The sequence below is a fragment of the Aethalodelphis obliquidens genome, unplaced genomic scaffold (assembly GCF_003676395.1).
Source record: "Aethalodelphis obliquidens isolate GAN/ISIS:26980383/991018 unplaced genomic scaffold, ASM367639v1 scaffold22, whole genome shotgun sequence".
In the NCBI taxonomy this organism is placed as follows: Eukaryota; Metazoa; Chordata; class Mammalia; order Artiodactyla; family Delphinidae; genus Aethalodelphis; species Aethalodelphis obliquidens.
In genome coordinates, this window is record NW_020837966.1 from 3958595 (window position 1) to 3983130 (window position 24536).

Sequence of the window (24536 nt, forward strand, 5' to 3'; positions counted from 1 at the left end):
GCTCCACGGCATGCGGGATCTTCCCGGACAGGGCACGAACCCGTGTCCCCTGCATCGGCAGGCGGACTCTCAACCACTGCGCCACCAGGGAAGCCCCTGTTGGAAGATTTTTAATCACAGTTTCAATTTCAGTGTTTGTGATTGGTCTGTTTATATTTTCTATTTCTTCCTGGTTCAGTCTTGGAAGGTAGTGCTTTTCTAAGAATTTGTCCATTTCTTCCAGTTTATCCATTTTGTTGGCATATAGTTGCTTGTAGTAATCTTTCACGATTCTTTGTATTTCTGCAGTGTCAGTTGTTACTGTCAGTTGTTATTGCCGGGGGGAGGGAGGGGTATGGAATGCGGGGCGGGCCTGTGGCAGCAGAAGCCAGTATGACGTTGCAACAGCCTGAGGTGCGCCGTGTGTTCTCCCTGAGAAGTTGTCCCTGGATCACGAGACCCTGACACTGGCGGGCTGCACAGGCTCTGGGAAGGGAGGTGTGGATAGTGACCTGTGCTTGCACACAGGCGTCTTTGTGGCTGCAGAAGCAGCGTGAGTTTCGTGTCCGTCTCTGGTGTCCGCGCTGATAGCCGCGGCTCGCGCCTTTCTCTGGAGCTTGTTTAGGCAGTGCTCTAAATCCCCTCTCCTCACACACCCTGAAACAATGGTCTCTTGCCTCTTCGGCAGCTCTAGACTTTTTGCGGGACACCCTCCCAGCTAACTGTGGTGCACTAGTCCCCTTCAGGCTGTGTTCACGCCACCAACCCCAGTCCTCTCCCTGGAATCCGACCTCTGAAGCCGGAACCTCAGCTCCCAGACCCCACCCACCCCCGCGGGTGAGCAGACAAGCCTCTCGGGCTGGTGAGTGCTGGTCAGCACCGATCCTCTGTGCGGGAATCTCTCCACTTTGCTCTGCACCCCTGTTTCTCTGCTGTCCTTCGTGGCTCCGAAGCTTCCTTCCGTCAACCCCCTGTCTCCGCCAGTGAAGGGGCTTCCTAGTGTGTGGAAACTTTTCCTCCTTCACAGCTCCCTCCCAGAGGTGCAGGTCCCATCCCTATTCTTTTGTCTCTATTTTTCCTTTTTTCTTTTGCCCTACCCAGGTACGGAGTATCTTGCCTTTTGGGAGGTCTGAGGTCTTCTGCCAGCGTTCAGTAGGTGTGCTGTAGGAGTTGTTCCACGTGTAGATGTATTTTTGATGTATTTGTGAGGAGGAAGGTGATCTCCCCATCTTTCTCCTCCGCCATCTTGAAGGTCCCCATTTATCTATTCTTTTGTCACGTCTCCATTATAAAGGACTTGGACTTCGGATGCATGCTTCTCAAGCTCTGAAAATTGAATTGTTTTTTAAGAAAGGAGGCAAAACAAATAATATACAACCTTGTTTTCTATGTTTGGAAAACTGCGCAGGTTAGAAAAGAGTGGTACAGTTAGGGTACTTAGGATAATTCTAACAATACTTTCAATCTAAGTCTCTACATATTATGTGAAATGGTGAATTCAGATAACCATCTACTAAAGCATGGGCTAGGGTAGAGGTTAAAATACGTTAGCTCCAGTGATGAAGCTGACTCAAGAGAAAGGTCTTGAATACACATCACCTTGAATTCTCCACTTAACCTTGCTGTGTAGAGACAACATCAGTCTCAGGTGTTTCCTGAACAGTGGTCTAAAGTTATTTAAAAAGTGAATTAGACAGGTTCAAGGTGATGGCTGTTCTTCTGGGGGCACCTGTGCCTGTGGGCAGCTTCATTAAACCATTTGACTTAGACTATTAACCATATAATAATCCAGCTAGCCATATTGCAATTATCTCCCATCTTACATCATTAGAACATCCCTTGTGATTTATTTTTAAGTCACCGTGAGCAAAGGAATTTTATTTTTTACTTTTTAAAATGATGACATTTTTCTACTTTGTTTTCTCTGTCAGAATATTTAGCAGTTGTTTTTAAACACAGGATGAGGCCCATCAGAATCATCTGGTGGTACTTGTGGAAATGTATGTTCCTGTGCTTCGCCCTGTACTTACTGATTCGCAATCTACAGGAGGTGGGTCTGGGAATCTATATTTTGGCTAGGTTCTCCAGATGAGGGATACTTTCCTGGACTTCATTGCTGAAAGTTTGATTCTTTCTCCTTTTTCCTTATTGGCATAAACTGGGGAAAAAATCATAAATAATTTAGAAAAAAAGAAAAGGAGAAGAAAACTGAGGGCAAGGCAATGCCAAAAGTTTCATGTGTACCTCCCCTCTCCAAAGATTCAGAGGTTGTTTTTGGTGATGTATCACCACTGTGTGTTCAGGGCTGTAACTGGGAGGTGTGGTTATAAGACAACCAGGCTCAGATGAAAATGGCTAACCTAGTATTTCGAGTTGAGTTTATGGAAAATGAGTGACAGTTAAAAAGGGATGAGTAATCATAAATGAGGTGTGAATCAGGGCTTCAGGAAAACCTGAACAGAATCCACCCAGGCATCACTAGCACTTTGGGAGGAGGGATTTCAGAACTGTGTCATTGAATTTTGGAGAAAGCGGTATTACCTCCCTGTAAGAAGGTGTGCTGAACTATGAACCAAAGCTAGGATGCATGAAGTTAAGTCATCACCATCAATTTAGAAAGGGGAGAAAGTAGACAGGAATGGAGTTCTCCAGATTACTACCACAGTGATTTTTAAAGGATGAGGCAAATTAACTGTTTAGTGTATCATGACATACATTTTTCCTCTCATTTTAGTGTATGTTTTATTTCTTTTTATAAATTCTTCTGTGATGTGACTTTTTCCCTCTGAAGCAGTCTTTTTTTTTCCTTCTAGCATTAAACATATTTTAAAGCAAAAACTGAAGTACAACCCTGCTGTTTTTAGATGAAAGTAAATATAATTTATTAAATGCATTTGTTTATGAGATTATGTGTTCCCTTTGCACACATGTGGTGGCAGACACTGTGGTAAGTACCAGGGATTGGGGATTGAGATTGTCTTCATTCTTTTTCACAGCTGCATAGTGCACTGTTGTATGGATGTATGAGAGTTTATCCACACGACTTTCTATTGATAGACATTTTGGTTGTTTCCAGTCCTTTCTTATTACACCTGATCTTGCAATGAATAGCTTAACACATACATAATTTAACATATTTGGCAAGATATTTGGGGATGTATTCATAGGAGTAGGATTTCTAGATGAAAGGATAAACACATGTATCATTTTCCTAATTGTTGCTTCTCCTTCATGGAGGTTGTGCCATTTTGCATTTCTTCTAGAAAGTTATGAGAGTGCCTGTTACTCTTTAATCTTTCCAGTTAGAGCATTGTCAAACTCTTAGGTTTTTGGGGATTTTTTTTCCCAATTGAAAAATACTTTTTATTGTAGTTTTAATTACAATATCTCTTACTAGAAGTGATAGTGCAGTTTTTTACTTATATTAGAAATATTGTCTTTTAAAGTAAAATGTTGCAAATAATTTTCCAAAGTTTGGCTTTTAACTTTTTCAAGGAACTATTCTTTGATTTTTTAGAAATTTCCTTTATTGTTCATTTTCTGTTTCTTTGATTATTGTTTTAACTTTATATATTCTTCTATTTTCTTTGGGTTTTATTTGCTTTTTTTTTTTCTAATTTCCTAAGGTAAAAGCCTAGATCATTGTTTTTAGGTAATTTTTCTTCTCTAAACATTTAAATCTATCAATTTCCCTCTACAAATGATAACAATATAACAATCCCTCTACGAATGATAACAATGATAACAACAGACTTTGATATGTTGTCTTTTTATTGTCCTCTAGTTTAAAAATATTTTATAATCTGCTTTGTGATTTCCTTTTTGATTTCTGTGTTATTTAAAGTGTGTGGCTTAATTTTCCAAATATTTGGGAAGTTTCTAGATTACTTAATATATTTTATTCCTACTTCAATTCTATTGCAGTTTGAGATCATATTCTGTATGATTTAAGTTCTTTCAAATTTACTGAGACTTATTTTATGGCCCCGTATATTGCCGTCTTGGTGAATACTCCACATGCATTTGAAAAGAATTTGTATTTGACAGTTGTTGCTTGAAGCATTCCATAAATGTCAATCAGGTCAAGATGTTGATAGCATTGTTGAAATCTTCTATATCCTACCCGATTTATGGTCTAATTGTTTTATCAAGCGCTGAGAAAGAGTTGCTAAAATCTCCACCTCTGATTGTGGATTTATGTATTTCTCCCTTTATTCTATAAATATTTGTTTCATTATTTTGAGATTCTGTTATTAGGTGCACACAGGATTTTTATGTCCTCTTGATTAATTATCTTATTTTCACTATCAAGAAATGGCCATATTAATCTCTGGTGGTATTCCCAGTCTTTGATATTAATATACCAAACTAGCTTTCTTCTGGTTACTATTTGCATGTTATCTCTTGTACCATTCTCTTACTTTCACCTTGTCTGTGTCTTTATTTTTAAGTGCACCTCTTGGACGCAGCAACGTTTTTGGTCTTGCTCTTTAGTCCCTTTCGTTCTTGATGTTGTTTATGGTATATTTTATTGTATTTTTATTCACATTTTAAATTTACATATGATAAAATTTGTTCTTTTTGTCATAGATGAATTTTGACTGACACTTACAGTTGTATATCTACCATCACAATCAAGATATAACAGTTCCATCACCCTAGAAAATTCTCCTGAGGTGTCCCATTGTGGTCAGCACTATCCCCCAAGCACAGCTTCTAGCAAACAGTGATGTTTTCTGTCCCTATAATTAAGCCATTTCCAGAATATCATATAAGTGGAATCATACAGAATGTAGCCTTTTGAATCTGGCTTCTTTTACTTAATGTAATGCAGTTGAGATTTATTCATGTTATATCTTATCAGCAGTTAATTCCTTTTATTATTGAATAGTATTCTGGTGTATGTATTAGTATAGTATTCCGGATGTTGGTTTATCCATTTTCCAGATGATGGATGTTTGGGCAGTTTGGAATTTTTAATGATTGTGAATAGAACCAGTGTAAACATTCACAGACAGTTGTTTATGTGAACATAAGTTGTCATTTCACTTGAATGAATACCTAGGAGTTGAATTTCAGGACCGTATGTTTAATTGTGTGAGAAATTGCCAAATTAAATTTTTTAAATGACTGTACCATTTTGTCTTTTTGCCAACAGTGTATGAGAGTTTCAATTGCCCCTCATCCTTGCCAGCTTTTGATATTGTCATTTATATTGATTTATTTTTATTTTAGCCATTCTGAGAGCAGCACAATGGCATGTCATTGTGGTATAACATTTCTCTACTGAATAGTGATTTTAGGCTTCTTTTCTTGTGTCTATTTGCCCTCCATGTATTTTGTTCAGTGAAATGTCTGTTCACATGTTTTACCAATTTTTAAAAATTGAGATATAATTGACATATGACATTATATAAGTTTCAGGTATATAGCATAATAATTTGATATTTATATATATTGTGAAATGATCACTACAGTAAGTCTTGTGATGAGAAAACTTTTAACATCTATGCCCTTAGATAGTGTCAAATATACAATACAGTATCATTAACTATCACTATATATATATATATATATATATATATACACACGCGCACACACACACACACACACAGTCACCGTGCATTTAATCCCTGTGACTTACTTATTTTATAACTGTGAGCTTGTAACTTCTGACCACCTTCACCCATTTCACCCACCCCCAACCCCTGCCTCTGGCAACCACCAATCTATTCTCTGTATCTGAGTTTGAGTTTTACTTGTTTGTTTTAGATTCCATGTATAAGTGAAATCATACAATATTTGTCTTTTTCCATCTGACTTATTTCCCTTAGCATAGTGCCCTCAAGGTTCATCCATGTTGTTTTAAATAGCAAGATTTCCTTCTTTTTATGGCTGAATAATATTCCATTTTATATATACCACATTTTCTTATCCATTCATTCATCAATGGGCATTTAGTATGCTTCCATGCCTTGACTATTGTAAATAATGCTGCAGTGATTATGGAGGTACAGATATATTTTCAAGTTAGTGTTTCCATTTCTTTTGGATAAATACCCAGAATTGGAACTGTTGGATCATATGGTAGCTCTATTTTTAATTTTTTTGAGGAACCTCCATACTGTTTGCTATAATGGCTACACCAGTTTACATTTCCCCCTTTTTGTGTACCTGTTGGCTATCCATATGTCTTCTTTAAAAAGGTGTCTATCAGATTCTCTGTCCATTTTTTAATCAAGTTGTGGGGTTTTTTTGCTGTGTTTTGTCCATTTTTTTAAATTGGGTTATTTGTTTTCTTTTTGTTGAGTGTTTTGAGTGTTGAAAAATTTTCGTATGTTCTAGATACAAGTATTTTGTAGAAATATATGATTTAAAAATATTTTCTGCTAGCTTGTAACTTGTCTTTTCATTCTCTTAACAGTGTCTTTCAGACAGAACAGAAATCACTTTTGTTGAAATCTCATTAACTGATTTCTTTGATGGATTGTGTTTTTGTTTTGTATCTAAGAAATCTTTGTCTAACCCAAGATCACAAAGATTTTCTCCTATACTTTCTTCTAAAAACTTTATACTCTTCAACTTTATATTTAGGTTTGTAATCCATTTTGAATTAATTTTTGTACATAGTGTGAGGTACATATTGGGATTTTTTTGCATATGGATATATACTTATTCCATTATCATTTTTGAAAAAACTGTCCTTTCTCCACTGAATTACCTGTGTGCCTTTGTTGAAAATCAGATGACCTTATATATGTGTGTCTGTGTTTGCACTCTATGCTATTCAGTTGATCTATGTGTCTATCTTTTCTCCAGTAACAAGCTGTCTTGATTATTGTAGCATTCTGTTATGTCTTGAAACCAGATAATGAGAATCCATAACCTTTCCTTTTTTCCACTTTTTCAAAATGCCTTTGTATATTCTAGTACATTTGCCTTTCCAAGTAAATTTTGGAATAAGCTCGCCAATTTCTGTAAAATACCCTGCTGGGATTTTGTTTGAAATTGTGTTGACTATAATCAGTTTGGGGAGAATTGACATCAAAACACTACTGAGTCTTCCAGTCTATAGCCAAGATATATCTCCCCATTTATTTAGGTCTTTGATTTCTTTCATCAGTGTTTTATAGTTTTCAGCTTACAGATTTTTCAAATATTTTATTAGAGTTATACCTAAGTATTTCCTGTTCCTTTGGTACTACTTTAAATGATACTTTTTCATTTTGGTTTCTGACTGTTCATTGCTAGTATATAGATTTTTCCATATTGATCTTGTATTCTCCCTCCTTACTAAACTGACTTATTAATTCTACTTACTTTTTTTTTCTGTGGCTTCTTTAGGACTTTCTGTGTAGACAAATTATGTCATATATGCACAGAGACAGTTTTATTTCTTCTTTTCCAATCTTTCTATTCTTGCCTATTTTACTGACTAGGACCTCCAGGGTGATATTGAATAGGAGAGTGTGAATGGACAATCTTGTCATGTTCCTGATCATAAAGGAAAAGGATTTAGAACATCATTATTAGGTCTAGTGTTAGCTATTGTTTTTTTATTTAATGCCCTTTATTAGATGAAGAAAATTCCCTCTTATTCTTATAAAAGTTTGTCAAAAGTTTTTTTTTTCATCCTTTTAGATAATCATAGTTTTCCTACTTTAGTCTTTTTATATACTGTATTGCATTGGTTTTTGAATGTTGAACCAGTCTTTCATTACTGGAGTAAATCATACATGGTCGAGATATAATATTCTTTCCATATACTGCTGGATTCAAATTGCTAATATTATACTGAGAAATTTTTGCTTTATATGGTCTATCGATGTGTAATATCCTTTTCTTGTAATGTTGTTGTATGGTTTTGATATCTGTATAATTGTGGCCTTATAAAAAGATTTGTGAAATGTTTTCTCCTCTTTTACATTCTAGAAGATTTTATGTAGAACCTACATTATTTCTTATTTAAATATGTAGTAGAACTCTCCCAGATTGAACACTTCTGGGCCTTGAGATTTCCTTGTGGGAATTTTTTTGGTTTTGTTTTCGTTTTGGCCACACTGCATGGCTTGTGAGATCTTAATTCCCTGACCGGGGCCAGGCCCTCAGCAGTGAGACCGTGGAGTCCTAACCACTGGAATGCCAGGGAATTCCCTCTTTGTGGGAAAATTTTAACTTCAAATTTAATTTCTTTATTCAACAGAAGACTATTGAAGTTAATCTATTTCTTGTTGAATGAGCTTCGGTAGTTTGTGTCTTTCAAGGAATTTGGTTTATCTGCATTGTCAGATTTATAGTCATAGTGTTGTGTTTTTGTATTCCCTTATCCTTTTCATATCTGTAGGGTCTCTAGTGATGTTCCCTTTTTCATTACTGGTAGTTTTACTTTTAGTTTATGTCTTCTCTCTTTTTCACTTGGTACTAGAAAAAACAGAATAGAGGTTTAATAGTTTTGTTGATCATGTTAAAGAACCAGTTTTTAGTTTTATTAATTTCTCTGTTGTTTTTGTTTGTTTGTTTGTTTACAAGTTTGCTGTTCTTTTCTTAGCTTTATCACCTCCCTTGTCTTCCTTGCTTTGAATTTTTCTCTTCTTTTTCTAGTTTCTTCTGGTTAAAACTTAGATTATTGATTTGAGACCTTTCTTCTTTTATAATATGAACATTTAATACTAGAAATTTTCCTTGAAGCAGTTTTTTAACTGCATCTCACAAATTTTGATATGTGTTATGTATTTTGTTTTTCATTAAACATTTTTGGAATATTTCAAAGTATTTTCTCATTTTCCATGAAGCTTCCTCTTTAACCTTAGATTATTTAGAAATGTGTTGCTCAGTTTCAAAGTATTTGAGGGTCTTCCAGAAATCTTTCTGTCATTTATTTTGGGTTTAATTTCATTATGGTTTGGGAACATTCTTTGTATAATTTCAATTCTTTTAAGTTTCCAAAGATTTGCTTTATGACTTATAACATGATTTAATTTGGTGAGTGTTTCCATTTTTTAAAAAACGTATATTTTGCTGTTGTTAATTGGAGTGTTCTATACATGTCAGTTAGGTAAAATTGTTTCTATATCCTGAACAATTTTCTGTCCACTTATTCTGCTAATTCTATTGATTACCAAAAGAGTACTGTTACAGTCTCCAACTATAATTGTGGATTTGTCTATTTTTTCTTTCAGGGTATATTAGTTTTTGCTTCATGCATAATAATTCTAAATGTCTATATACCTAACAACATTTGATATATATGTTATTATGCATTTTGCTGAGTTAACTCCTTTATCACTCTATGATATCCTTCTTTATATTAATATAGTCACTCCAGCTTTTTTTTAATTAGTATTTTCATGGTATATCTTTTAATATTTTTACTTTGAGCTTATCTATGTGTTCATAATTAGAAGGTTTCTTGTTGACGAGATACAGTTGGGTCTCACGTTTTTATGCAGTGTGTCAATCTTTATCTTTTAATTGGTGTGTTTAGACCATTAACTTTTAATTTATCTCGTGATATGTTTGGCTTAAAAGCTACCATCCTTTTGGTTGTGTTCTGTTTGTTGTTCCTCTCTGTTTCTTTTCTCCTCTTTTTCTCCTACCTTGTTTTCTGTTGAGTGTTTTATGATTCCATTTTTTTCCTGCTACTGGTTTATAATTTATATGTTTTCAAGTAGATTTTTTTAATGACTGTAGTAAGGTTTACAACATACTTCTTTAATTTCTCATGGTTTATCTTCAAATAATACTATGTTTCATGTGTAGTGTACATACCTTATGATAATATACTCCCAATTCTTCTCTCTCATTTTAAGCCACCTGATATTTTTTTCTATATTTTTTTGGCCCAGTCTCTCTTTACTCAACTCTGAGATTCAAAATTCTTGTTTGTTAGACTGCTTGATACTGTGTCATTGCTTATTGAAGTTCTGTTCATTTTTGTTTCAATCTTTTTTTCTCTCTTTCTGTTCTCTTATTTGGTGGTTGCTATTAACTTGGCTTCAAGTTTACTGATCTTTTCTTCCATTAAAAGCCCAATCAGCTTTCAAGTCTATTCAATGAATTTTATTTTATTATTTTTTATTCAAGTATAATTAATTTACAATATTATATTAGTTTCAGGTGTACCACATAGTGATTCAGTATTTTTATAGATTATCCTTCATTTAAAGTTGTTATAAAATATTGGCTATATTCTCTGTGCTGCACAATATATCCTTGTTGCTTACGTATTTTATATATAGTAGTTTGTACTTCTTAGTCCCCCTACCCCTATGTTGCCCCTCCCTCTTTCTCTCCCCACAGTAACCACTAGTTTGTTCTTTCTATCTGTGAGTCTGGTTTTGTTTTGTTAAATTAATTCAATTCATTTGTTTTATTTTTTAGATTCCACATGTAAGTGATGACATAGAGTATTTGCCTTTGTCTGACTTATTTGACTAGCATAATACCCTCCAGGTCCATCATCCATCCATGTTGTTGCAAATGGCAATATTTCATTCTTTTTTATGGCTGATTAATATTCTGTTATATAGGTGTATATGTATATATATAAAATATATGAACCACATCTTCTTTATCAACTAAAATTCATTGTATTTTAGATTTCAGGTACTTTATTCTTTCTGTTTTAGGATTTGAATTTGGTTATTTTATACAGTTTTCGTATTTCTGCTGAAATTCCTTCATCCCTTTGACCAATATATCCATGGTTTTAGGTTCATTAACATATAACTATATTTTCTCATCTACATATTTACTAATTCTAACTTCTGAGTCATATGTTTTTCTCTTTTTAGTGACTGATTTTTCTCCTAAATGTTTTGTCACATTTTATTATTTCTTCACATGTATAGTAGTTTTTGCACACTGAATATTTTGGATGGTACATTGTAGATGCCCTGGATTTTGTAATCTTCCTTTGGAGAATAAACTTGATTGTACATTGCATTTAAATTACCAGTGGATCACCATGCTCTTTGGGTGGCTTGGTTTTAGGTTTTCATTGGTTAGTCTGTTTCATCTTTGCTTCTAGCCCTGGAATGTAGTATTTATTCATTAAAACTTTTTCCCTTTATCATGTATAGCATTTATCTGCATCAGTTAGAATTATAGGTGTCACCCTAGGTTAATTTAACATTCAGAATTTTTGGATTTTAACAAAACACCTCTCTCTTTGTTTTTTTAATAAGAAAAATATGATTTTGGGGACTTCCCTGGTGGTGCAGTGGTTAAGACTTTGTGCTACCAATGCAGGGGGCCTGAGTTCGATCCCTGGTCAGGGAACTAGATCCCACATGCATGCCACAACTAAGAGTTTGCATGCCACAACTAAGGAGCCCTTGAGCCACAACTAAGGAGCCCACCTGCTGCAACTAAGGAGCCCATGTGCCACAATTAAGGAGCCCGCCTGCTGCAACTAAGACCCAGTGCAACCAAATAAATAAATAAATATTTTTTTTAAAAAAAGAAAAGTATGATTCTCTTTAGGGTTGGCAGTGGAGGGAGCTAAACAAAAGAGAAGATGGTTGTGACAACTAATCAAAGTCTGTTATATCAACTTAGAGTTTTGTGCAAGGAGGAAACGATGATGTGAAAACCAAGTACTTTATGATGTTAGATTGGGGAGGTACCTTAGAAATCACTTTTGAGGTAGGAAAACTAAGGCTGAGAGAGGGAATGCGATAATTCCCAAGGTGGTTTGCCTATTAATTTCACACTGGGAGCTTGATTCAACTCCACTGACTTTTGAACCAGTCAACTTTCCAGTATCCCCTGCTATTCCCACCTCCTTCATTTTATTCCTCATATCTACTCCACATTGATATTGTCTATGTGGATATGGGAGAATAGTTTTCATTTTTGTTCTGGGACACTTTTTTTCTTCTGTGTTGGAGTATATCACCAATAGTCACAAAAATCTGTGTGAACACTAATCTCTCAAACCTACAACACTGCCTCAGATATAATGTTTCTGGAATGCATCTGTCTCTCTTGAAATTTCCCTATGGCTCTGGGTCTCTACCTCAGTACTTAACACTCTTCAAAACGAATAACTATGCTGTTTTGTGATAAGAAACTATTTAATAGTGGTGGGAATTATTAGCAACATTGGTTTAAGAAGTCAGATCTCAAAATATACCAAACTACATGATTTGTCTGACTCTCTCCCTGGGAGATTGATTCAAAGCTACAAGATATATTATTCAGAAAGCATCAAAGTAACAAAGCGTGGGTTCAGCCTTTATTTCATTTGGTGAAAATATATTGAGTTTCAACTGTACATCAGGCAGAGTTAAAGATGATATTATAGAGGAACTCAGAGAGGGCTCCTGATGGGGACTTAACCCAAGGATATATAGTCAAATTGGTCACATGGAAGAGGGCAGCAAAACCACTAAGGAGGTACTTCCTTTTTCTTTCAATTAATGATCCTGGAGGAATTTCACGTGATTTTAGTTTTAAGCAACTGAGATTGTAAAGCCAATGCTGATCACTGAGATTTAGTTTTCTACATATGTATGTCTATAGTCTAAAAAATAGAAAGCTATTTTTCCATGGTTCTGGTTCCTATTAAATGTAATTTCTACTCATTGTAGAAGACTGAACAGTAGAGAAATATATAAGAATAAAGTAAAAATCACATGCCATCTCACCACTCAGAACTGAGGCAGAGAAATTACATGCTTACACTCTAAAGCCAAGTAGTCTGGATCTAAATCCCAGCTCCATGTCTTATTAGCTCAGTAACTTCAGGCAAGTTACCTAGTTTCTTCATCTATAAACTGTGGATAAGTAAAAGTATTTAAATGGTGCTATATTTCCTTCTAGGCTTTTTTTTCTATGCAAAACTTATACTTAGTCTAATTGGTTTTTTGCTCTTAACAAAGTGTGGTAGACAAAATGCCTTTTTCATATAATGCAAGATGTCCAACCTTTTAGAAAGAAATTATTGATAGTAGAATGTGACTTTTCCAGCTAAAATTAGATGTTCAACTCCCCAGTGAATTCTTTTTAGTTTTGAGTCTGTTTAGACCTCCCGATCGTTCATTATGATGTTGTTCTGTTTTGCTAAATGAACCCAACAATTCACTTGGAGATTGTAGAAGACATTGTAAAGCTAGAAAGTGGGAGATTATAACTGTGAATCCAAAGTAATGTCAATTTGAACCCTCCAATCGAGAGACAGGTTCTCTGGTGTCAGTTTATCAGTGAAATTTGCCCCAAACACTTTTCCATTTGATATTTTGATTTTTATGGGGTAAGATGGAAGGAGTAAAGTCTGACAGCTTAAATCCAGAACTTGGCTCTGATACCTATTACCTGTGCTATCTTAAACCAAGATGGGACCAAATTACTTACATTCTCTAAATCTCAGGTGCTTTTTCTATAACTTGGGAATAATATGACCTGCCTCCTAGAGTTGTTGTGAAATAAACCAGTTTTAGGTAAAAGACCTTCACACAATGACTGCTATGGTAAGGGCTCAGTAAGTGGTAGATGGTGATGACTGTGATGATGGTGATTAAAGTGTAATCATTAAAATAAAGACTTAGAGTCAAATAGGTTTGGTTTTATAGAGTTTTTTTACTTTGATATTCAGTGGGTTTTAGGATTTGGAAAAGTTGTTTAACTTATCAAAGCATATATATTTTCATCCTTAAAATGAAGATGATAATTCTTTGAGTTGGTATGAAGATTAAAGGGGGAAGTGCTTAGAAAAGTGCTTGGCCCTAGGTAAATACTCCATAAATGTTAGCTATTATTCTCATTATTTATAAGAAAAGACGCTAATAGTTCCAGTGAAAATATTTAACAAATTCCTTACTCTTCTTAAGGGATTAGAAGAAAATGGTTCATGTCATAATTAAGAGGATTTACTGAAGACTCTAGTACCAAAAAAATAAATGAATAAATAAAAGACTGAAAAGCTAAAGTAACAGCCAAGTTTTAAAAATATCTTTTGTTGTCAGCTCTTTTGAGATTTTCTTCTTCTGAGATGAGAAAAGAAAATTAGGTCCTTTTTGCATTTAATTCTATGGGGCTCTTTCCCCCATATTTCAAACACAAAATAGCTTTCCTTGCCACCTGCCTTGGGCTGATAATGCCAAAGAACTTCCTGCCCAAGTGTTTTTTAAGCTCTGGGTTGGCACCATAAATCTCAACAAATCCTTGGTGGGGCTGAGGATGAGTGAAAGTCATTATTATGGGTCTTTTGGACTCATTCTGTCTGCAGTATAATAAATACCACCGTGGGACACTGCGCCCTGCAGACAAAGCATCACTTGGGCTCTTTGTGTGCACTTTCCATCAGCAAGTCACAAGTGGAATGTCATAATGTGTCCATTGTATATACATTTTTGAATAAATAAGTATAACAAAGACAATATGCTCGTCTCATTTAATCTCAGCTCTTAACTGTGAAAACACAACACATTTCCTACTCAAGTGAAATGGAGCAGGAAAGGCCTGTACCAGTCTGGTTCCTGGCATGCTATCAGAGGAATACCTGGTGGGAGCCATGATGATGGTTTCTAGGGCTCAACTCCCTAATGCCTAAGTTTTCCAATTGTAATTTGATCACTTGTTTTCAGGGATGGGATTTTTGTCAAATGTCTTGTAGGCACCTATTGGACAGATCCCACAGCACTGGCTCTTTTCCAACTCTGGATAGGGTCTCTTACACCGATAGATTTACTGGAAGAATGCCGACAGGTTGTCAAGTGAGGCTTTCCTTGTAGCCCCAGTCTGAGGACCTGAGCACCACAGGTTCTAAAGAGAACAGCCATTTAGCTGGCACTGATTTAGAATTGGAAACTCTCCCCCCGACCCCCACCTTCAAGTTTATTTGAGGGTTGACAACTGGTCCGCCTTTAATCTACCACAAGAAGACTGATGAGGGGCCTAACAAGGAAGAGATCAGGGTTCATGGAAAGAGGCGTTTTCCTCCAGGGGGTACTTTTTCCTGCTGGGATCCAGATGGGTGGTGGGGAATTCTCCAAGACTCTAGTATATTTTGGGGGTATCTGAAAGAAGGGAGGTACAGCACTGGCCAAATGTCTGCTGGGTGGCAGGTGTGCTGACGTGTCCTATCCAAGCAGGGGAAAGAGATCTAGAGGGAGAGGGCTAGGCTTGGAGAAGGAGCAGCACTGAGGTGGACTATGGCTGGGCCGGCAAAGATGCCTGTTCCCCAGGGGCCAGATAGACAATATGGAAGATTGCTGTCATTTTGCTGAAACTCAACAAGAGCGTTGCTCTCCAGGAGAGGTCCACACTAAGGGCAAGAGGCTGTGGGCACGATGCTGATGACAAGAGCTGTGTGGGTGGTCACGCTGGGGCCACGTTGAGGGGCTCTTGGTTCTCAGGAGAATCCACGGTAACCTCACAAAAAAGCCACATTTGGGTGCTGGATCCACACAGAGGACACCAAAGGCCAAGCTGTTACAAGCTGTAGTGAGAGATTGCACCATGGCCTGGTGAGTAGGAAATGCTTGCCTCTTTGCTGCTCCATTTTCCCCACCCCAAATGACTGAAGATGCTAGAAAATAGAAGCTTGAAGGAATGACAGTGTAGAGCTTCAAACTAGATATGAAATTAAAGTATTAAACTAGATTGGGCTAATTTTATTAACCTCAAGTTTTCAGAAAGTTAGGGAATCTTTCCAGATATCATTTAGAGATGAGAAAGCAGGAATTCAATACAGTAGGGTTGAAAATAGAGACTTAAAAAAAATTGTTTCGGGAATTCCCTGGTGGTCCAGTGGTTAGGACTCTGCGCTTTCCCTGCCGAGGGCCCGGTTCCATCCCTGGTCAGGGAACTAGGATCCCACAAGCTGCTCCACACGGCCAAAAAAAAAAAAAATTGTTTCATGTTTCTATCTTTATTAAGCTGAGACAACTCAATAAGCTTGTTCATTTGCATTCCTAGGTTAATCCTCACTGCTGCATGCTGTATTTCAATGTCCTACTGAAGTCTGTTTGCTGCATTTCATTTAAGATCTTTGCATCAATATTCACAAAAAGAGATTATTCCGTAGCTCTTCTTTCCACCCTCCTTCCCTTCCTCCCTCCCTCCCTCCCTCTCCCTCTCTCTCCCTCTCTCTCTCTCTCTCTCTCTCTCTCTCTCTCTCTCTCTCTCTCTCTCTTTCTCTCTTTCTGTCTTTCTTTTTGTATAATCTTGGTCAGGTTTTATATCAAGGTCCTTAAAAGAAATCTGAAGTATTTCCTTCTTTCCCTGTGCCCTGAAGCAGCTTAAATGTTTTAGAACTACATGTGCCTTGACATGCTAACATGATTCACCTGTGAAATGTCCTGGGCCTGACACTTTTGGGGGTGAGCAGGGGAGGCCCTGCTGTTCGTTCTTTCACCTTGTTTGAGCTGAGCCATGAGTAGGTGAGTGTTGCCCTTTTACCTCCCCCATGCCACAGGGTAGCACAACTATGGATTAGAACATGGCCTCAATATTTAATTTCCAGTTTAAATTTAAGCAGTCCATCACCAAATGCTTGCTCTCCACAACTTATGGGCCTGGGTCACTGTAGGGCATTTGGGGGCACATTGGGGGAATACAGGCGTCTCCCCACCTCCAAAGAGAATAGGGTCTTTGGAGATCCACATACCCAGTCCACCTGGAGAGTAGTACAACCTAGAACACAGTCAGTGCCAGATTCAAATTGATTCCCTGTGATTTACTCATTGTCTTTTATTTTATCTTTAGAAAAAATATGGACAATTTGTAAAGGTTGAAAATCTATAAAAAGTGAAAGACTTTAAAATGTTTTAAGATTCTGTCCTGCCCGATTATTTTTTGAGCCATGGTTTTGTACCCAATTAATGAAAAGCAAGCCAACCAAATTCTCCAAATGTTCACCCTGGGGTCCTCTGGGAATCTTAGCCATGGGTTCCCCCCACCACACACACTTGTCCAGGCAGCATTAGGGGAGCAGTGTGGCCGCCTTCCTCATCTGGGTAGCAAAGCCCCCTCAGCAGATAGTCCCTCTTGTCAAGGGAGGCTGTCTTGAAATTGCATCATCTTTTTTACTCTAGTTCTTTCTCAGTCTGTTGTGAATGGAAAAGGGAGGACTGGGTTATTTCAGTTCCGGCAATGGACAGATCAAAATTGCTTCCCTCTTCCCTATTCTGTTTCCCTTGAGGACCTAATTTATTTCATGCATTTTGACCTATCCCTGCTTAGAAATGGCTGCTGTGATTCTCTGTTGAGGCATTTCCCTTCCGCCTTGTTTGGCCCCCAGGCCAACCCCACAGGCCACGGTCCCTCTACACAGCGATGTCAGTCTGGCTGCTGGGCCCAGCTGGATGGAGGTGTGTTTTATGAAGTTCAACCCTACACCCTGGGCCATAAATACACATTGTGCACATAAATGTACAGCTAACATTGGCCAGACCCCTCCAAAAAAAACATGTTAATAAGCAGACAGTAAGTCTTTAAAATATGGAAAAGCAGTTAATCTTTCCGTTGGCAAATCCTTGGTAGGGGGTGTTTTCCTCCACTGTAGTAATAGCTGCCTGCAGAGATTTCCATCTCCTAGGACTGGGGGTAAAAGGGGGGGAGTTTGCTGTGGGACTTCATGAGAACACTTGGGGAGCCTTCACCTTGGAGGGTAAATGTGTTAAAACGAATAATATCTTGCACTGGTTGTCATTAACCATTCATATCAAGTGATCACTGGGTCTGCCCTTGAGGAGCTTGAGCACTAATAACTCCAGTACAAGACAGAAAGTCGGCTGCCTATGGTAGCAGCCCCGTAACAGGCCTGGGCTCCAGAGGCTTGCAGCTCTGCCCCTGTTACTCTAGGAAATCAGTTAATCTCTTGTTTCCCAATCTCTAATATGGGCACAATTATGTCTTATTGTCTGTATGTTCTCTGAGTCCCAGTTTTCTCTTTTGTGAAATGAGAAAATCAATACTCTTTGCCCCTAGCATAACATTCCATTTTATAAATGTTTTAAGAATACACGTACACATTCGCCTTGTAAAGAACTCCAATGTTACAGATTAAGTTTAAGTCTCCCCGGACAATTATTCCCAGTCTTGTCCTCTTGTCCACCACTGCCATCCTGTTCCCTCCCCTCCATCCCCTCCTCCCTTGCTCTCTCTCTCACTGATGATGTGGTAGGAGGACCAGACTTGAGGGTAGGGGTGGGGGCTCAGTAGACAGAAGGTGCCTGGAGGCAATACATGCTTGCTTTGTTGGAGAGATGGAAGGTCAAGTCTGCAAATTGCCTCTAATCTGTTGAGCAGCCATGACTTTTATCTGCATGTCTCAGGCAGAGCACGGGAGTTGCCAGTGGGTTGACTTAAGGAGGATATAGGTGACAGCTGTCAATCTGGAGATGACATGATCTGTGCCTTATAAATAGTTAATTTCACTTGGTCCTTTCATTCCTTTTTATCACTAGGAAGACACTTCATATGTTTTGTCCTTTTTTGTGTTCTACCCACATGTGCTCCACTTGTTCATTTATTCCTTCTATGTTAACATGAGTCATGGATCACTTACTGATACTATCTACTCATAACATAACTGATAAGTCTTATCCATCCCATTTATTTTTCTTGTTCTCTGTAGCAGAATCAAATACTCTTAGATGAGTATTTCTAAATATTCTTAAACATTTATACTTTATGTATAGTTTTGCAACGTTATTTTCCCGCTTATTATGTTTTGGGTAATCTTTCATGACGGTAAATTGACACCTTTTACCCTTTCATCTGGTGCCAAGTAGACCATAGAACAGACACACTGTTGCTTATTTAATCATTCCTCTGTTGATGAACTTTCAGGTGGGTCCTGTGTTTTCCTCCTCTCAATGAACAGTGTTACCAAGAGCATCTTTATGTATGTCTTCTTGGGTTCTTGAACAATAGTTCCTCTTACTGAGAAGTAAAACAACTGGAAAAATAGGATCTAAATGATTTTTCACTGTAACAATAACGAATTGTTCTCATAGGGGCTGTAAAATTCACTTTCCTACCAGCAGTGTAGAATAATATTCACTTCTTCAGACTCTCCATCATTTGATACTACCATAGACAAAATTTTGCCATTCTGCTGGTGAAAAATGCATTTCATTATTTTAATTTCATTTTAATTTATATTTACCTAATTTGTAGTGAGATTGAACCCCTTTTACATATCAGTTGTCTATCTGTGTTTCCTTTTCTGTAAATTATCTCATGGGTTTTGATACTGATTAGGGGCAAGCATCTTCCCTTCTCTCTCTCTCTCTCTCTCTTTTTTTTTTTTTATAAAATTCAATTTTATACAATTGTCCAGACTGTTCTTTATATTTAATCTTATGAATGAATCTTAGAATCATCACCTCAAATTCCATCAAAATTCCTGTTGGGATTTTTATTGAGATTACTTTGAATTAAAAGGTTAATTGAAGGAGAAATGACACCTTTAATATATAACTGTTTCCTTCCACAACCACTGTGGATTTCTTAGGGTTTTTTTTTTCTTTTATATTCAGTGAATTTTGATCATTTTCTTCATAAAGAAACATCTTTTACTAGGTTTATCCTTGGGCATTTCATAGTAATTATTGACAATATCAATGGTTCTTTATTTCATAAATATTTTTTCATTGGTTATTGCCAGTGTCAGGGAAAGGCTGTGGTTTTATATGCTGATTATGTAACTGGGCAGCTTGCTTAGTTCGTTTCTTGGTTCTAACAGTTGGTCAGTGGGTTCACACGGATTTTCTATGAACACAGTGGTATCTGTTCTTTGGGTGACTTGGTAGTATTCACTTGGGGTTAGATTCTCAATGTGCATTTCAGGTTTTTTTCATGCAGTTGGTTTGCTGGTGTTTTTTATAGCTTGGCCAAATGTTGATAATTTATACTTTATCCCCCAAAGTGTGTTTGATCTAAGTTTTCAAATTGTTTGTAATGATATACGTAATACTCACTTAAAATGTTTAAAATGCCCCTGTATATTTTCGGTTTTAATGTAACTTTGTGACTTCTTTTTCTTGATCAGGAGTGCCATAAGTGGACTTATGTCCTTGTTCTTTTAAGCCAGAGTTTGATTCTTTTAGTTATCTTCACGTTTTCATCTGCATCTTATTCTTCTGCTTTTATCTTTATAAGTTCATTCTGTCATTGATTCAGTGAATGTTTACTGAGCATCTGCTCTGTCCCAGGCATAACTCTGGCTGCTGCGGATAAAAGATAACCAGGGGCAGACGCATGTGGCCTTCCTCCCATGGAAACCACAGTTTGTTGTGAGGGACAGACAGTGAGCAGGGAAGGAGGAAGTGGAGGCAAAGGAGATTGAGAAGAAAGGCAGTGCGGTCATTGGTGTCCTTGACAAGAACCAATCCAAGGGTGTGGTAAGGACTACAGCCTTATTGGAGTAGATTTGTGAAAGGAGAGAAGTGAGGAAGTAGAGAGAGAGGAAGAGAGAGAGGAGAGAGAGAGGGATTGTGTATAATTCTTTTTAGGAGTTGTACTATAAATGAGGACGGGGAAGTTGTACTATAAATGAGGACGGTGGTAGGTGAAGGTAAAGTTAAGGGAGAGTTTTGTGTAAGCTGAAGAAAATGGCTAGTAGACAAGAGAAACTATTTGTACAATGATCACCTCTCTCCTCTTCCATCAGTCACATCCTTGCAGAAGCCTGAGGGCTGGGCTTCAGAGAGGGGCATCAATTCTCAGCACAGTGTACCACAGGGGAGAATGAGTATAGGGCACAGGTGCAGGTTTATGTTCTTATTTTTCCAGTTTCTTGATTCAAAAACACAGTTCATTTATTTGCAACATTTTTTCCCAGTAAAAATATTTAAGCAGCCCAGACTCAAATCTGCACAGATTTGAGTCTGGGCTGCTCTCAAATTCTCAAGGATTAATTGGATGTGTTTTTAACCTTTAATTTCCACTGCTTATATCTTTTTGCTATTAATTTCTAATTTTAGCCGAATGTAAAAGAAGAACATGTAATTGATGCTTTCTGCTCTTTGGAATGTGTTGCATTTCCCTGCGTTTGAAAATAACTTATATTCTGTTATTGCTTAGGTCTGAAGAGTTTTTGCTCTATATTTTAAGCAAGTCATGCATTCATCATACCATTTTGGTATTTCTATCAGTTTGTATACTAAGATCATGAAAATTCATGTCATATCTTTTTATACTAGATACACTCTAGAGAACAGAACAAATTTTTTGAGAGAAAGATGAAGATAACTTACAGAGAAATTGACCGTTTTTTAATGTTATAGTCTAGTTCATCTGACTAAACTGAATTTGGTAAAATATCATGAAAAATTTATGTGACAGGGATTCTGGGGCTGGGGCTAAATATTAAGCTAATCTGTCGGCTCTAGAAGAATATGGGATTTGTTCTCTAATTTGTTCCTCCAAAGAGTCACTGGTATTTCTGGTTCAAGGAGTACTTTTATGGTGATATTACTTTGTCATTTCATTGTATTGGGTAAGGTGAGAAAGAGGTGTCGTTAGGCTTACTTATGTTGGACTAGCTGTACAGATAAACCCAGAATGTCAGAAGGGCCATATGGCCTTAGTACAGCTTAACTTGGTCTCTGAGAAGGATGGATCTCCTTAAACAACTAGCATTAATTTCATCCAAAAAATACCTCTATTATGGGCAGACATTGTGCAAAGTGGTTCAGGGTAAGGTCTAGGAAGTTCACTTCATATTTTATCATTAATATGACATAGCTTCAGTCTATCCTTGTTGGAGGGAGAAGGAAAAATATACCTCAAAGAACATCAGATGCAACTTGGGGTGATGTTTAGGCCCTGGGAGAAGAAAATGAGTCTTGGAAAAGCTTAACCTCTTAGACCTTGGAAACTGAGGTGATTTAGCCAACTCTGACTCTCCTGTTTCGTACACGTAAAAGTCCTGTCTTTCCAAGGTGAGTTTTATGAGCTATATATGGACATAGATGTACTGTCTTCTTAGTGAAACTTCGTATTTGAAAGTGAAGAGCCTTGGGGAAGGAGGCAACTTGACTAGTAAAGCAGTCTCTGAAACTTGTTTTCCAAAATATTACAGTAGTTCCCCCACCCCAGGGAAAGTTTTCCTCATGGCTATTAAGTTGAGGGATGGTAAGTGACCACTCACTGTCTCTCTGCCTCTTGTTCCAACAGGTCCTTTGTCATCCAGCAAATCCCAAGCAGCAATCTGTTCATGGTGGTGGTGGACAGTAGCTGCCTCTGTGAGTCTGTGGCCCCCATCACCATGGCACCCATTGAAATCAGGTATATCCTTTTGTGTGTAGGTCCAGCCACTACTGATGAAGCTGGTAAGGGGGATCAACAGTAAGGAAACCTAGGGGAGAAATCTTAGAGAGGAGGAGATGATATCCTTTCCACTATTAGAGAGAGAGAAGTTGTTAAGGGAGTTTAGTGCCAAGTTTTGAGCTCTGAAATTCAGAGTGAGGAAAAGGAGCATCTTGGAAATATGCCTTAACAACAGTCAACATAACGAATCCCTTAAGTGTGAACGTTTAAAGGCTCAGAAGATCAGAAGGCGTCCGGAATCTTGTCATGGCTTCCATCCTGAGGTAATCTGAGAACCCTTCCTACTCTTTTCCCATCAGATTCGCCATGAGAATCTCACAGTAGTCAAAGAACTATAGCTCAAAAGTTTACTCTTGAGAAAGCAGTCCCTTTCAGGCAAACCAAAGAATATACAGGAAGGCTAATGGTACTCTACTTTCAGCCTCTCAATGCCTTCTTATTTAGTCTGTGCTTAATAGTCTTATCTTATTATATCCATGTATATTTTTTAAAAGCCTCTTTACTATCTTCGCTACTACAAATGTGCTATAATTTTACCACTTTCCACTATTACACATAAAGTGGCTCTTACCATCTTGTTTTACTTCTTTCAAATTGTAGTTAAAATTATTTTCCTGCTTACTAAAAAAAAAATATATATATATATATATTTTTTTTCCTGCTTACTTTTAGACAGCCTTTTTTTTATAAGAAATTCACGTAAAGCAAAAGTGGCAATACTAATGTCAGATCAAGAGTCACAATATATAAATGTGGAATGATAAGCCTTTAAACTCCCCTAACCACACGAAGTCACAACTCTAAAGGCACTACATTTACACCAAAAGTGATGATCAGAGAAAAATTAAACCTAGTACTAAGAAAGGTAAACTTATCACCGATGTAGGTGAATTATGTCCTTCAATGTTGTAGGCAAAAACAATTAAATATGGCAAGAAAAGTTACAGTTTAAAAATTAAGTCCATCCCCCACCTTGAAAAATAGAAAACTTGCCTAGACCAATTACTCTAGGGAGACTGGGAAGATATTCATTTTTTAAAATGCCACCAGAGCCAGCTGAGTGTTAATCTCACCTGTAAATAGCAAATAATTTTAATGTTATTTAAACTATCCAAGTCCTAGAAAATACTTTAAAGTCAGTATAGTACTAAAAAGAATTTGGAATTTATTGAGAATGTTTCCTTCTATATTCGAGGGAGAGTTCAATAACAACGTAAGTTGAAAAGGGCTTTGATAAAATTCAGTGATCACCTCTAATAAAAGCTCTATGTAAAATAGAAATGTGAACAATAGTCCAAAAGCAATAATACCACTTCAATTAAAACCAGAACTGCATACATAGCACTAAAGTCACTAGAGTAAAAATCTTTTCAAGTTAATAAGATAATTTGCTTTGGTAAGTAGATACATGATAAACACTAAAAAAAAAATCAGTATTTTTTTTCTTTAAGTTTCTAGACCCACTGAGATGAGGTCAGTGGAACAGAATAGTAATTCTTATGTATGACAAAGGTTCAATTCAAAGGAGAGAGTATAGAATGGACTTGCATGGTAAATGATGGTCTCATAAGAAATTCTAGGGATTGGATTCATGCTCTTGGATTGGAAGAATTAAAGTTGTTAAAATGGCCGTACTACCCAAAGCAATCTACAGATTTCATGTGATCCCTATCAAATTACCCATGACATTTTTCACAGAACTAGAACAAATAATCCTAAAACTTATATGGAAACATAAAAGACCCAGAATCGCCAAAGCCATTCTGAGAAAAAAGAACAAAGCAGGAGGCATAACCCTCTCAGGCTTCAGACAATACTACAAGGCTACAGTAATCAAAACAGCATGGTACTGGCACAGAAAAAGACATATGGATCAGTGGAACAGAATAGAGAGCCGAGAAATAAATCCACACACCTATGGTCAATTAATCTTCAAGAAAGGAGGCAAGAATATACAATGGGGAAAAGAGAGTCTCTTCAGCAAATGGTGTTGGGAAAGCTGGACAGTCACATGCAAATCAATGAATTTAGAACACACCCTCACACCATACACAAAAATAAATTCAAAATACCTTAAAGACTTAAATACACGACATGACACCATAAAACTCCTAGAAGAGAACATAGGCAAGACATTCTCTGACATAAATTGTCCCAGTGTTTTCTTAGGTCAGTCTCCCAAGGCAATAGAAATAAAAGCAAGATGAACAAATACTATATGCTAACACATATATATGGAATCTAAAAAAAAAGAAAAAAGGTTCTGAAGAACC

The 24536-nt window shown here is 37.0% G+C and overlaps 1 protein-coding gene across 1 annotated transcript in view; it reads left to right on the top strand.

The window, feature by feature from the left end:
- The window catches only part of CACNA2D3 (calcium voltage-gated channel auxiliary subunit alpha2delta 3), an 899902-nt gene that overhangs the window by 767775 nt on the left and 107591 nt on the right, over positions 1-24536 (top strand). The window contains exons 35-36 of the mRNA XM_027121113.1: positions 22111-22223; positions 22444-22526. Coding sequence (XP_026976914.1) covers positions 22111-22223; positions 22444-22526 — 196 coding nt within the window. The remainder of the gene's footprint in view (positions 1-22110; positions 22224-22443; positions 22527-24536) is intronic.